The sequence below is a fragment of the Oncorhynchus nerka genome, linkage group LG20 (assembly GCF_034236695.1).
Source record: "Oncorhynchus nerka isolate Pitt River linkage group LG20, Oner_Uvic_2.0, whole genome shotgun sequence".
In the NCBI taxonomy this organism is placed as follows: Eukaryota; Metazoa; Chordata; class Actinopteri; order Salmoniformes; family Salmonidae; genus Oncorhynchus; species Oncorhynchus nerka.
The window spans coordinates 85,137,276-85,152,623 of NC_088415.1; the positions used below are offsets into that span (position 1 = coordinate 85,137,276).

Genomic DNA, 15,348 nt, shown 5'->3' on the forward strand with positions numbered 1-15,348 from the left:
TCTAATGGTTTGCAAGCCCTGCCACATCCGACGAGCGTCAGAGCCGGTGTAGTACAATTCGATCTTAGTGCTGTATTGACGCTTTTCCTGTTTGATGGTTCATCGGAGGGCATAGCGGGATTTCTTATAAGCTTCTGGGTTAGAGTCCTGCTCCTTGAAAGCGGCAGCTCTGAACCTTTAGCTCAGTGAGGATGTTGCCTGTAATCCATGGCTTCTGGTTGGGGTATGTACGTACAGTCACTGTGGGGACAACGTCATCGATGCACTTATTGATGAAGCCAAAAACTGATGTGGTGTACTCCTCAATGCGGTCTGAGAAATCCTGGAACATATTCCAATCTGTGCTGGCAAAACAGTCCTGCAGCTTAGCGTCTGCTTCATCTGACCACTTTCTTATTGACCCGAGTCACTGGTGCTTCCTGTTTTAATTTTTGCTTGTAAGCAGGAATCAGAAGGATAGAATTATGGTCAGATTTGCCAAATGGAGGGCGAGCTTTGTTTGCGTGGAGTAAAGGTGTTCCAGAGCCCCCCCCCCTCTGGTTGCACAGGTGACATGCTGATAGAAATGTGGTAAAACAGATTTAAGTTTCCATGCATTAACCTCTACGGGATGGGTACCCCTAAACCAGGATGGTTGTTGCTAACGTGCGCTAATGTGACTAGAATGACGTTATATACAACAGCCGGGATATACAACTTTCCGGGACCAAGACATGTCTTATATGGGCAGAAAGCGTAAATTCTTGTTAATCTGCAGTTTCCAATTAACAGTTGCTATTACAGTGGGAAAAATACCATGCAATTGTTTGATTGCACAACAAAATTATCACGGCAACTGGTTTGATAACAGCTCACCCAGAGGCGGCGCTCATAGTAGCCGGGGACTAACTTCACCCGGGTAGGGGGCAGCTTTAGGAATTTTGGATGAAAAGCGTGCCCAAATTAAACTGCCTGCTACTCAGGCCCAGAAGATAGGATATGCATATAATTAGTAGATTTGGATTGAAAAAAATAAAGTTTCCAAAACTGTTAAAATAATGTCTGTGAGTATAACAGAACTGATATGGCAGGTGAAAACCAGAGGAAAATTCAACCAGGAAGTACTATTATTTTGAAAGGCTGTTTTTCCATTGAAAGCCTATCCACCATACAAAGACTTAGGACCCAGTTCACAAGCTCTGTGGCTTCCTCAACATGTGACCAGTCTTTAGCCATTGTTTCAGGCGTTTACTCTGAAAAATTAGGGAGATGCAACACTTTCAATCAGTGGCCAGTGAAAATTTCAATTCATCAGCCATGCGCCCTGATCGTGAACGCGCCTCGTTTCTCCTTTCCTATTGACAAAGCTTTTGTCCGGTTGAAATATTATTGATGATGACATCAACCAGAGAATTGATTTTAAACATCGTTTGGCATGTTCCTACTAACTTTTATTGTACTTTTTAAACTTTGCCTGGAATTAGTGAAAGTGTGCTTTCGCCATAAAGCATTTTTGAAATCTGACTCAGCGTTTGCATTAAGGAGAAGTTTATCTATAATTGCATGCTTAAGGGCTTGTAAGTAAGCATTTCACAAGAAGGTCTCCGCCGGTTGTATTCGGCGCATGTGACAAAAAAAAGAAGAAGTTAAAAACAGTTGACTGATGGGATGGCCCGACATTCCTGCAGTTAAGGGTCCATATAACCGCAGAAACACTCAACACCCCCCCCACACACAATGCAGCAGCACACATAGAAGTCAATTTAACTGGTAAACTCATGGATACACTAAATCAAGTATGGGTAGGTGCTGCCTAATATGGTGCACAGGGTATGGGCGAGTCGAAAGGCATGGAAAGCCAATCAGCTAATTGTGCAGATTTGCTGCCACTCAAGACCTTTGTGTGGCTGATTGGGCTGCACGACGAGTCGATAAGTCGGCGACCAGAGCACCGTTCTATCTACGTGCCTGCTGTTGGGGCATTTTCTATAAACCTTACTAATGCTTTTGTACTAAAATATCCATCTTTAAGCCTAGGCATTGGGCTTGAGTGTGTTAAATAAACTAACTCATAAGATAGAAAAGTGTGTGCGTGCATTAATAGAGGCCTGTTCTAACTTTTGTGTCTGTGTGTGTGTGTGTGTAGAAAGAGCCCATGATGTCTTGGAGCTCAGCCAAGACTTGACAGAAACTGACCGGTCCCTCTTAAGATAACTGGAGACAGAGTAAAGGTTATATCCTGCACAACAGTGATAAGGCTGCTGTTCTGTTTGGAGCCCGTTTCTGTGAAAAAGGTTCATCCTGTGTGTGTGTGACCAGTAGAACCATACAGCATCTGGGCCGACAATCAAAAGCACTTGTATGACCAACTTCGGGGAACCGTTGAGCTACTGATAGAGGAAGGATGAAGTTTGCGACAGACTGAGGCAACCTTTTCTCCCCTCACACAAACATACATAGGATCACATGTTTTACAGATGCTTGCATGGGGTAGCCTGACTATATAAGTGATCCTGTACTCTTTGTAAAGCAGGCTCTCGCTCTGTGAAATATGACCAGCCTCATTGTAATACATTTTTAAAATTAAGGTAATACATTGATTGAATATTTCTCTTCATTATTAGTTAAGGTAGAATTTCCACCACACTTCCGTCCTGCTTCCTATTGGGTATCAAGGTTGTGTTGCTGGCAGTAGCTAACGTGGCAATTTTCTCCACCCCTCACATGATTTTATTTCAAATAGGACAGCAGCCTAAACAAATAAATAATATTGATAACCGTCTAAATGTCACCTTGATACATACAGTCTACTAGTCAATGGGGAGGGCATGACCGGCAACACCAGGACACAGTGCCCTTCGCTCCCGCTTGACAAGCACTTACTGTCCAGCAACTGCGTGGGAAGTAGCTACCTAGTAGCCAAGTCAGTAGAAGCATACCATGCATGAAGCAACAGTACACCCAATTATTTGTGTAAAACTAAGGCCGGACAAAGTCAAATTACGGTTTAACGGATGCCCCGCAAAATAAATATATATTTTTAAATATTTATGCGGTGGCAATATATGCAGAGCTTTGTTTATAATGCACTGTCCGTTCACCCTTGAGGCTTTCCCCAAGTTGATGTGCAAGAGACCAAACACCCTCAGTTCATGTTCCAGCTTCGGATTGGACAGTGAAACACACACACGTTCACACCTGCAAGAGACGTGCAGATGTTTACATTTTCTCCTATGTCGTCATGGCCGAAGCCAGTGCAAATTCCTACTATGTGTGTCCAAGTTAAACTTGGGACGTCACAAATAATAAAACATAGTCGGTTAAACTCATTATTAATGCATCATTTTCAGATCTATTAGAAGCGATTAATAGACGCGACATCATTGAACCAATTGACTGGCCAGAGAGCAGGTCATGCATCAGCAAAGACGCCGTGCAATGTGATAGTATTTTGGACAACCAAATTGAAGTCAAAATGATTGATGAAATTGAAGTGTGTCAACTGTATGGTGATGTGTGATTCATAACTTTTTTCCCAGTAATAGTAGGCCAACTGATAACACCAGGACGGAATGCATTCGAGGTGATGATAAGCCGCCAAGAACAGCTAGCATGTCGAGGAAAATACATCGCCAGTGGCATGCACACACCTCGTGCAGATCAGCAGCTCCACAATGATGTGATCGCATGTCTCCAAGGTGGGGGCTTTATATGTGGCAGCCAGGCGAGACAATCAGAGGCCGCGGTGAGCAAAATTACTGGGCTCGAATTTAGTCAAGCTTGCGCCATAGAGTGATGCTTCTAGTTGTGCATGTTATAAACAATATTTTTTTTTATTTTGATAGGCTACTCTACAGCTGAATTTATGTATTTTTTCCAATGATCCATTAATTTGGCAGACCTAACGTGATTGACCCTCTTTCTACACGGCCTAGTCTATGAAGGGCCTAATCATATTTGCATGAATATTTTGTTAAACGGCTATAGAGATTTATTCCAGGTCATTAATATGAATCAACATTTTTAATTACAATTATTTGTCAATCATTATTGAATCTTTCTTAAGTGTTCAATTACACATCAAAATCACGAGATTGTATTGCACTTATATATATATATATATTTTTTTAAATCAGGAATAACGAAACGGTCACAGGTTATACTTCCCACTGTGTTTCCTTTCTCATGGTTATAACACTGACATCTGCATTTTTAAGAAAAATCGTGTAGGCTTTCACATGGAATAATATAACTCTTGAAACTCACATTAGGCCCTAGAGCATGCACAAGCACATTGTGGTAAAGTACTGTTATTCCTTATCCACTTTATGTTCATACACACACACATATATATACAGTTGAAGTTTACATACACCTTAGCCAAATAGACTTGAACTCCGTTTCAAATTCCTGATATTTAATCCTAGTAAAAATTCCCTGTTTTAGGCCAGTTAGGATCACCACTTTATTTTAAGAATGCGAAATGTCAGAATAATAGTATACAATTTCAGCTTTTATTTCTTTAATCACATTCCCAGTGGGTAAGAAGTTTACTTAGACTCAATTAGTATTTGGTAGAATTGCCTTTAAATTGTTTAACTTGGGTCAAACGTTGCAGGTAGCCTTCCACAAGCTTCCCACAATAAGTTGGGTGAATTTTGGCCCATTCCTCCTGACAGAGCTGGTGTAACTGAGTCAGGTTTGTAGGCCTCCTCGCTCGCGCACGCTTTTTCAGTCCTGCCCACAAATGTTCTATGGGATTGAGGTCAGGGCTTCGTGATGGCAACTCCAATACTCCAACTCTGTGAGTACCCCAGAACTGATCTTACAGGCGAAACCAAGATGAAACTTCAAACAGGAAATGAACAGGATTTTTGACGCTGTGTTTTACTTACTCTCCTTATATGGCTGTGAATATGCTGTGAACGAGCTTATGCGCTCTGCCGTTCATCCAAGATGTCTGCAGCATTGTGGCGTATTTGTAGGCATATCATTGGAAGATTGGCCATAAGAGACTACATTTGCCAGGGGGCCTTCCGGTGGCCTTTGTCTAAGTCAGTGCGTAATTCCCAGTGGCAACCATTGTACCTTGCGTTACAGAAGGAGACTCATACTTCCAGGAACGATACATCATTGAAGAGATATGTGGAAAAACACCTTGAGGATTGGTTCTAAACAACGTTTGCCATGTTTCAGTCGATACTATGGAGTTCATTTGGAAAAAAGTTTGGCGTTTGGATAACTGAATTTTCGTTTTTTTTGGTAGCCAAACGTGATGCACCAAACGGACCGATTTCTCCTGCACAAAAAATCTTTCAGGAAAAACTGAACATTTGCTATCTAACTGAGTCTCCTCATTGAAAACATCCGAAGTTCTTCAAAGGTAAATTATTTATTGAATGTATTTCCTGTTTTTTGTGAAAATGTGGCCTGCTAATGCTAACGCTAAATGCTAATGCTAACGCTAAATGCTAGTTTGCTATGGTAGAAAAGCATATTTTTGAAAATCTGAGATGACAGTGTTAACAAAAGGCTAAGCTTGAGAGCTAGTATAGTTAACGTTGCGTTATGGTATTGAGCTTGAGGCTATGATTACGCTACCGGATCCGGCATGGCTCGACGCAAGAAGTTAAGCCATTTTGCCACAACTTTGGAAGTATGCGTTGGGTCATTGTCCAGTTGGAAGACCCATTTGCGTCCAAGCTTTAACTTAAAAAAAAAAAAAAAAAAACTGTTGTTGTCTTGAGATGTTGCTTCAATATATCCACATAATTTTCCTCCCTCGTGATGCCATCCATTTTGTGAAGTGCACCAGTCCCTCCTGCAGCAAAGCTCACCCACAACATGATGCTGCCACCCCCGTGTTTCACAGTTGGGATGGTGTTCGTCAGCATGCTAGCCTCACCCTTTTTCCTCCAAACAGATGGTCATTATGGCCAAACAGTTCCATTTTTGTGTCGTTAGACCAGAGGACATTTCTCCAAAAAGTACGATCTTTGTACCAATGTGCCGTTGCAAACCGTAGTCTGGCTTTATGGTGGTTTTGGAGCAGTGGCTTCTTCCTTGCTGAGTGGCCTTTCAGGTTGTGTCGATATAGGACTCGTTTTACTGTGGATATAGATACTTTTGGACCTGTTTTCTCCAGCATCTTCACAAGGTCCTTAGTTGTTCTGGGATTGAGTGGCACTTTTCGCACGAAAGTGTGTTCATTACTAGGGGAAAGAACGCGTCTCCTTCCTGAGCGGTATGACAGCTGCATGGTCCCATGGTGTTTATACTTGCGTACTATTGTTTATATAGATGAATGTGGTACCTTCGGTGGTTTGGAAATTGCTCCCAAAAATGAACCAGACTTGTGGAGGTCTATAATTAGTTTTCTGGAGGTCTTGGCTGATTTCTTTGGATTTTCCCATGATGTCAAGCAAAGAGGCACTGAGTTTGAAGGTAGGCCATGAAATACATCCACATGTACACCTCCAATTGACTCAAATTATGTCAATTAGCCTATCAAAAGCTTCTAAAGCCATGACATCCTTTTCTGGAATTGACCAAGCTGTTTAAAAGGCACAGTCAACATAGTGTATGTAAACTTCGGACCGACTGGAATTGTGAAACAGTGAATTATAAGTGAAATAATCTGTCTCTCAACAATTATTGGGAAAATTACTTGTCATGCACAAAGTAGATGTCCTAACTGACTTGCCAAAACTATAGTTTGTTAACCTCTTGAAACTAGGGGGCACTATTTTCATTTTTGGAAAAATAACGTTCCCAAAGTAAACAGGCTATTTTTCAGGACCAGATAATAGAATATGCATATAATTGACAGCTTAGGATAGAAAACACTAAAGTTTCCAAAACTGTAAAAATATTGTCTGTGAGTAGAACAGAACTGATATTGCAGGCGAAAGCCTGAGAAAAATCCAATCAGGAAGTGACTAATGTAGAAACCTCTGCGTTCCTATGCATCCCTATTGAGCAGTGAAAGGGATATCAACCAGATTCCCTTTTCTATGGCTTCCCTAATGTGTCACAAGACAGTTTCAGGCTTTTATTTTGAAAAATGAGCGTGAGCGACAACATTGCGTAAGTGGTCACCTGGTGGCTCTCAGAGTGATTTGTGCGTAATAGACAAATGTGGCCATTGTTTCTCTCGCTCCTACTAAGCCAACTGACCCGGTTGATATATTATCGAATAGATATTTGAAAAACACCTTGAGGATTGATTATAAAAAACGTTTGCCATGTTTGTCGATATTATGGATCTAATTTGGAATATTTTTTGGGGTTGTCGTGACCACAATTTCTGGTCGATTTCTCAGCCAAAAATAATCTTTATGGAAAAAAGGAACATTTGCTATCTAACTGGGAGTCTCGTGAGTGAAAAGATCCGAAGCTCATCAAAAGTAAACTATTTAATTTGATTGCTTTTCTGATTTTCGTGACCAAACTGCCTGCTGCTAGCTAGGCATACTGCTATGCTATCGATAAACTTACACAAATGCTTGTCTTGCTTTGGCTGTAAAGCATAATTTCAAAATCTGAGATGACAGGGTGATTAACAAAAGGCTAAGCTGTTTCAATATATTTCACTTGTGATTTCATGAATATTTTCTAGTAATATTTTTTGTCCGTTGCGTTATGCTAATTAGTGTCAGTTGATAACAATTCTCCCGGATCCTGGAGCGGTAGTTCCAAGATTAACAAAGTTGTGGAGGGGTTGAAAAACAAGTTCTAATGACTCCAACCTAAGTGTATGTAAACTTACGACTTCAACTGTACATTGACATAATTTTGCTCGCTCGCTTCACTTTTCTGGGGGGGAAAATCCATCAAACAGTGAATCAATTTTGTCTGGCCTAACACGGTTGTGCTAGGTAGTTGAGTCAGTCTGACTGCAAAGTAATAAACGAAAGGGAAACAGCACTTGAAAACCCATCCTGTTTGCCATATTGGGCTGCAGCTATACACTTCTCCAAACAATGGCTGTCTGGTATTGTGATGCAGTAATTTCCATGGTAATATAGATTGTTCATTCAAATGATAAACGAATAAGGCTCATGCAATGAAATGTAATTTTTTGTAATGTTAGTTGAGTTTAAAATCAACTAAAAAGATTGGACAGACTTCCTGCTTTGCTCCTATGGGTACAAGATCCAACTCGACATACTGGCAGAAAGTTAAGTTCCATCCAACTCATGGTCTCTAACATATTCATTAGGGATGTGCAGCTTTCCCATTCAAGATGATTGAATTACCCATCTAGATACATGGGCTCCAATACCTTTACATTTGAAACGATTCAGTTTGAGGAAAGAATCAATGCACTAACATTTGTTGCATAAAACCATACATTTTCCATTCTAAATTCAATCTGCTGCTGGGCTTCTACGAGCTGAATCTGTTTGAGCTGACTTGTGTGTGTGTGTTGCAATTTTAGCCTCTCAACACCACAACCGGACCCTCCATATTCCACCCCACTAGAAGCTTCTCACATCCCTCTCGCACACAAAAAGCTGAAGGGGAAAGAATTGAGAGAAAGCCAGGATGGCAGGGTGACATAGCATTTTGTTGTGCTCCAGCGAGAACACGCTACAGTTACACTCTGGTAAAGGGGAAAAAAAGGCATTTAGCTTAAGGCTTGGAGTCCCTGCAAATGCTCTGGAGAAGATCAGCTATTGAGAGATTGACTACATTTTATGTAACTAGGCAAGTCAGTTAAGAACATATTTACGATGAGAGACACCACAACACTACATAGAAAACATGCCTTGGGAATGGAGCACTGTAACCCTCCCCTCAAATTCTTTCGTCCTCCATCGGGGTGTGGGAATTAATAGTTCAGAAACCCTCCCCCTCTTAGAGCCATGGGTAGTGTGCGAGATGTGGAGCATATTAATCACCAAGCCTGCAGCTGTCTATCAGACCGTACAGAGAAAATAGCCCTGCCCCCTCAGTACCACCCACCAGAGAGAGGGAAAGAGGAAGCGCGAGGGCAGGAAAGATAAGAGCAGATGCAGAGTGCCTGAGAGAACCAGAGACGTACAGAGGAAAGAACATGCAAGGGAGCGACTGGAGTGGAGTGCACGGGACAACTTTGCCCCGCTCAACAGCAGTACCGGTGATCTGCTGGATCTCATCTCTACGGCTCTGTTAGCCTCAAGTTAGCAGCAGCACTGAACACGAGACTGCATTGCTGGTGCGCCAACCGTGTTCCCATGTGAGTAATATTGAACTGAAACCAAGGGAGGGACGGTTCTGCGTGTGGTGAAAACATAGCAGAGGAACGACGGCGTCCAAACCTGAAGACCGGATCCATAGAAGCAGTGGCCGTGTGATTCAGCCAACCACCCAGTGGGAGAAGAGCAGCGATAGAAGTAACTGTGCGACGGAGATGAGAGCCAAGGTGTGTTGTGGGAAGAGAGAAGAGGATATACCTTTCAATCTAGGGGCAGCACTGGGCAGAGGCATGGGGAGGTTGTTTTACTCAGAGATGTGCAGAGCAATCCCTCCGTCCTCCTCTGAAACGACTTGCACTGGGAATAGGTATGTCTTCTGTTCCGGCGTGCTCAATTCCAGCACCAACACAGCTGACATATATATATTTTTTTACCTTTATTTAACTAGGCAAATCAGTTAAGAACAAATTCTTATTTTCAATGACTGCCTAGGAACAGTGGGTTAACTGCCTGTTCAGGGGCAGAACGACAGATTTGTACCTTGTCAGCTCAGGGGTTTGAACTTGCGACCTTCCAGTTACTAGACCAACGCTCTAACCACTAGGCTACCCTGCTGCCGATATGCTCTCACACGTCACTCTTCAACAACATAGTTGTAGTAAAAACTGCTAAGTACACAGTTTCTGGCTTGTTTTTGTTTAGAACATATTGGTGTGTATGTGTTTCTTTGTGTTCCTGAAGATGTGTCCATGAGGGCTTAACATTGGGCTTTTCAGCGCTCTGTTCTAGGCCCTCTCCTATTCTCGCTATACACCAAGTCACTTGGCTCTGTCATAACCTCACATGGTCTCTTCTATCATTGCTATGCAGACGACACACAATTAATCTTCTCCTTTCCCCCTTCTGATGAGGCATGTAATCCAGTCGAATCGGAGAGAACCCACACAACTCCTGGGGGCTACTGGCACAAAAAGGGCATTGCTTGTACAGCAATCTAAACCAAACCTACTTAATGCCGGAGCAAAGTTTTCCTAAAAATGTCAGTCAGCTTGAGTTGTTGTGACAAATGTGACCACTTCCCATCTCAGTATGAATTCCTCCAATTGTCAGAGAAGCTCATCATCTAGTCCACCTACCTATAGGTGTTCAACTTTAAAAAAATGTTTTTTTAAATAAGATGTTTCACAAGGAGATACGCAAATAACCCTAAATGACACGTAAATGTATACAAAGCAATATCAAAAATGAGTCCTTTTCTCCTCATCTCCAAACAAACAAATACTTTTCCCCAAGCAGCTTTATCAATGCCTCCAGTGTACATGGTATACAGCAGATCAGAATAGTCTAAGGGAATAGTCGTTGACTGGTCCGACTCAATTGACAGATGAGTTCTTACACGAAAGTCGTTAGTCATCTCTGACCCGACCAGAGATCTGCTCAGAATGATAAACACGTAGCTATCTCCCCACTGCTCTTTTCTTCATCACTAAAAATGATTGATGCTAACTCGTCAGTAAGTGACAAAAATCAGTCGCAGTGTAGAGTTTCATACAAGACACAATTCAACCACAGCAGGAGGTGGAAAAACAACTGCAATGGATCTCCAACTCAGGCAGGGTAGCCTAGTGGTTAGAGTGTAGAGGTGGCAGGGTAGCCTAGTGGTTAGAGTGTAGAGGTGGCAGGGTCGCCTAGTGGTTAGAGCGTTGGACTAGTAACCGGAAGGTTGCAAGTTCAAACCCCCGAGCTGACAAGGTACAAATCTGTCGTTCTGCCCCTGAACAGGCAGTTAACCCACTGTTCCTAGGCCGTCATTGAAAATAAGAATTTGTTCTTAACTGATCTTGCCTAGTTAAAAAAAAAAAAAGACCCGACAGTGTTAGCGCCACACCCAGCCCGTTTGACACTTGGCCAGTTTTACATAGTGTGAACGACATTTCCCTGCTTTCTGAGAGAGCCGTTGGTGAGACTCATTAGCCAGTCTAATCTCTAAAATGACATGCTGAAGAGCCTGATTACACTTCTCACAATTAATAATTCATTATTAGATTAATAGTGTTATGGTCGAGACAAACCAATACAAATCGCTCAGGTCACCCCACACCAAGCGTTTGATGGTTTCAGCTTGGGTGTTAACAATCAGTTACAATTATACAGCAAATAGAAATCAGAAGTTGATGATGGCCAGGTCTAAAAACAAAATATAAACTGTAGTAAATTACATTGTGTATGTAAAATGCATATAGTATGTCAAATGTATATAGTATGTATAAGCTGGAAGTAGAAGCCTAAGTGTTATTAGTTTACTCCAATTAGGGGAGAGGTGGTAGTGTTTGCGGGAAATTATAAAAGGAAAATATATTTTAAAATTAACATACACTACCGTTCAAAAGTTTAGGGTCACTTAGAAATGTCCTTGTTAACCATGAAAAACACATGAAATGAGTTGCAAAATGAATAGGAAATAGTCCAGATGTTGACAGGGTTACAAATAATGATTTTTAATTCAAATAATTGTGTCCTTCAAACTTTGCTTTTGGCAAAGAACCCTCCATTTGGCGCAATTACAGCTTTGTAGACCTTTAGCATTCTAGTTGTCAATTTGTTGAGGTAATCTGAAGAGATTTCCCCCCATGCTTCCTGAAGCACCTCCCATAAATTGTATTGGTGGGCACTTCTTACGTGCCATACGGTCAAGCTGCTCCCACAACAGCTCAATAGGGTTGAGATCCGGTGACTAATGGAGTGACCAGCACATAGACCGTATGGTAAATAGTTATTGCATAGCTTGGAGCTGTGCTTTGGGTCATTGTACTGTTGTAGGAGGAAATTAACAACAGTAACAACTTCTACACTGTATTTCTGATCAATTTGATGTTATTTTAAAATGGACAAAAAGTGCATTTCTTTCAAAAACAAGGACATTTCTAACTGAATCCAAACTTTTGAACGGTAGTGTATGTATAAAAATATATTTATTTACCAGAAAAATATATGGGGGATTGGAAATGCAGACAATTACATTGATGAAGCTACAATCTGCAATATTAAAGCTGATCTACCTCACACATATATATATATATATATATATATAAAAATAAATAAAAACTTGTTTTTCTCCTAGATAAAGCCTCTTGAAGACTGCACTTCGTCTCAGAGCATGAAGTTGGTTGTAACATACAGGCAGGACTGACATCTGACCAGCAATTTAAAGTGACTTGAATGGAAGTACAGCACCAGCCCAGGTGTAGTTCCCCCAGGAACTCCCGACACGTCGCCACTGTCATCGGCAATAAAGGTTTGTTCGCACACGACAAGCACCTGACCAGGTGTCACCGCTGCCCAAGTGAGGTGGTGCACACAGCCACCATGCAGTGGAGGAGGCGCTACTGCTGCACGCACGTCGCCAGGCTCCTGTCTCTCCTCTCCTTGCTGGTGGTCCTGGTCATCTTGCGTCATCAGGACTGGCTGCCGGGCATCAAGGGCCCAACATTGCGGAGGGAGAACCCAGTGGTTTACACCGAGGGAGGACTGCACTCCATAGACAAAGGAAATCACAGCTCCTCACAGATTCAATTGAGGGATGCACCGGTTCCCCCTGCACCTCCGAAAATGAATGCCAATCTCAGTTCCCCTCAGGCGGACTCCTCTCCACAGCGGGTTACGGGACTGGAGAGCTCGCTGGCGACTAATGCTAGCTTGAGCGGAGAGGTCGGGCTAGGGGGCCTGCTGACATTGGAACCCTACACTTACATCATCAACGAGCCCAACAAGTGCCGGGAGGGCGACCCAGAACCCTTACTGGTGCTGCTGATAGCCACGGAGGCCCAGCAGGTGGAGGCCAGGGAGGCCATCCGGCAAACATGGGGAAACGAGAGCGTGGTCCCAGGCCTTGTCCGGCTTTTCTTGCTGGGTGTGAAGGAGGGAGAGGTGGGCCGCCTGCAGCAGAGCAGCCTGGAGGCAGAGAGCAGGAGGCACCGTGACATCATCCAGCAGGACTTCATGGACACGTACAACAACCTGACCATCAAAACCCTGATGGGCATGCACTGGGTGGCCGCGCACTGCCCGGGCGCCAATTACGTCATGAAGACAGACAGTGACATGTTTGTCAACACCGAGTATCTCGTCCACAAGCTGCTCCAGCCAAAAAATCAGCCAAAACGTGACTATTTCACAGGCTACCTGATGAAGGGCTATGCGCCCAACAGGAATAAGAACAGCAAGTGGTACATGTCCCATGAGCTGTATCCCAGCGAGAGGTACCCCACCTTCTGCTCAGGAACTGGTTACGTGTTCTCGGGGGACCTGGCGGGGAAGATCTACAGGGCCTCTCTAGGCATTCGCAGGCTGCATCTGGAGGACGTCTACACAGGCATCTGCCTGGCAAAGCTGCGGATCGAACCCACACCGCCACCCAATGAGTTCCTGTTCAACCACTGGCGGGTGTCCTACTCCAGCTGCAAGTACAGCCACCTTATCACCTCCCACCAGTTTCACCCCAACGAACTGCTCAAGTACTGGCACCACCTGCAGCGCAACAAGCACAACGCCTGCATCAACACATTCAACGACTAGATGGGCAGGTTTCACCAGAGGAGACTGCATGGGTACAGCCTATTTGGTGACAGAGGATCAAGGGTGATGTTAGATCATGGCCTGTGCAGAGTCACTGGCTAGATGTAACCGAGTAAAGTACGTTTTTGGACAAACTAATGGTTGAGGACAGCCATTTTCTTTTACTGGCTCTCCAGTTCATATTTTTTTGTTTAATATATGAATTGGGGGAAAAAATGTATGCAACGGTAGAGAGGAAGACCTGAATTAAAGCCGCTACACAAACAGCGCAATTCCAACATTTAAGCCACACAAAAGTACAATGAACAACGGGTGAAAATAATGCTCCATCGCTGCTGTGTTTGCGTGAAGTGCCCATTATATTTCAACAGTGGATACTGATAAATGTTAGACTGTATTGGTGGACTGTCAAGGTCTGGTATCCATTTAGCTCAACTTGGATTTAAATAATGTCCCGTTTTTATATATATTTTTAAAAATGTTGGAGCAGCAGGGTAGCCTAGTGGTTAGAGCGTTGGACTCGTAACCGGAAGGTTGCAAGTTCAAATCTGTCGTTCTGCCCCTGAACAGGCAGTTAAACTCACTGTTCCGAGGCCGTCATTGAAAATAAGAATTTGTTCTTAACTGATTTGCCTAGTTAAATAAAGGTTTAAATTTTTTTTTTTTAAAAGAGCCTTCAAGGGTACTTCAATTATTCACCAAAAAGATCTTTGGGCATACTTGAGCATATAAACCACTTCTAGTGCCATATAAAACATGTGAAGTATCAAAAACCAAAAGGAACATTGAATAATCTCACAAGTAGCAGTTGACATGGAGGAAGAATGAAAGACCGGATATATGCAAGAGTAGAGAATGTGGTTGAGAGAGGAAACAGATCTGGGTGGAACACAGAGCATATAATTAACACCCGTCAAATGAGAGTAGATTGAGGTATTGGCAGGTAAGAATGTATTTCACCAGCCACATTAGTATGTGGTCAATTTGCAGGGCTCTACAGTGCGAGCATTACATACGCGAACAACAAGTCAAAAGTCAAGTATAAGCACATGTGCAAGTAAGAAAAAAATACTGCAGTATCTGTTTACAAAGTATTTCTGCTGTTTTGTTTCATAGCTACTAATAGAGAATGCTACACCCCACCTCACACAGCAACATCGTCTGGCAGGGGAGCTGAGCTCACAGTGAAATACTGAAATTCATTTTTGGAGGTGCTGCGAACAGGCATTTACTTAAGTCTACAAAGTGAGACTTTGTCCTTGTATTTCTTCACTATTTACATTGTTTTGTTTACAAGCTTGGTTGTTTTTCCAACATTAGTTCGAGTCTGCTGCGTCAACAAAGCGAAGAGCCGTTGGTCAGATCCCAAATCTAACAGAAACACGTGACAGGAGTCGAGTGTCCCCATTACCACGGTAACCTCTGGTCTCTGATCATTTGAATTAAATTAAATTCATGCATGGACTAAACATCCTGAATATATGTTCAACTACAAGCCGACTAGGGTAGCAGAAGACGAAAGGATGATCTTACCGTCACAGACTTCAGGGTCATGCCGTGGTATGTTCCCATGGTGTCAATCTTGAAACCCTCCGTTTCTAAGGACACAATTAGT

General features: G+C 42.8%; 2 protein-coding genes across 2 annotated transcripts in view; one reads left to right on the forward strand and one right to left on the reverse strand.

Annotated features, from left to right (window-relative positions):
* cdc73 (cell division cycle 73, Paf1/RNA polymerase II complex component, homolog (S. cerevisiae)) overlaps positions 1-15,348 on the reverse strand; it is a 37,368-nt gene that overhangs the window by 14,176 nt on the left and 7,844 nt on the right. The window contains exon 10 of the mRNA XM_029624209.2: positions 15,267-15,331. Within this exon, the coding sequence (XP_029480069.1) occupies positions 15,267-15,331 (65 nt within the window). The remainder of the gene's footprint in view (positions 1-15,266; positions 15,332-15,348) is intronic.
* On the forward strand, positions 8,962-14,403 carry LOC115103330 (beta-1,3-galactosyltransferase 2-like). The gene is made up of 2 exons (XM_029624210.2): positions 8,962-9,525; positions 12,280-14,403. Exon 2 carries the CDS (start codon positions 12,378-12,380, stop codon positions 13,731-13,733), a length of 1,356 nt encoding a protein of 451 aa, XP_029480070.1. The 5' UTR covers positions 8,962-9,525; positions 12,280-12,377; the 3' UTR covers positions 13,734-14,403.

Excerpts from the sequence above, each read along its gene's own strand:
- LOC115103330 (XM_029624210.2), top strand. The coding sequence starts at position 12,378 with ATGGAAGTACAGCACCAGCCCAGGTGTAGTTCCCCCAGGAACTCCCGA.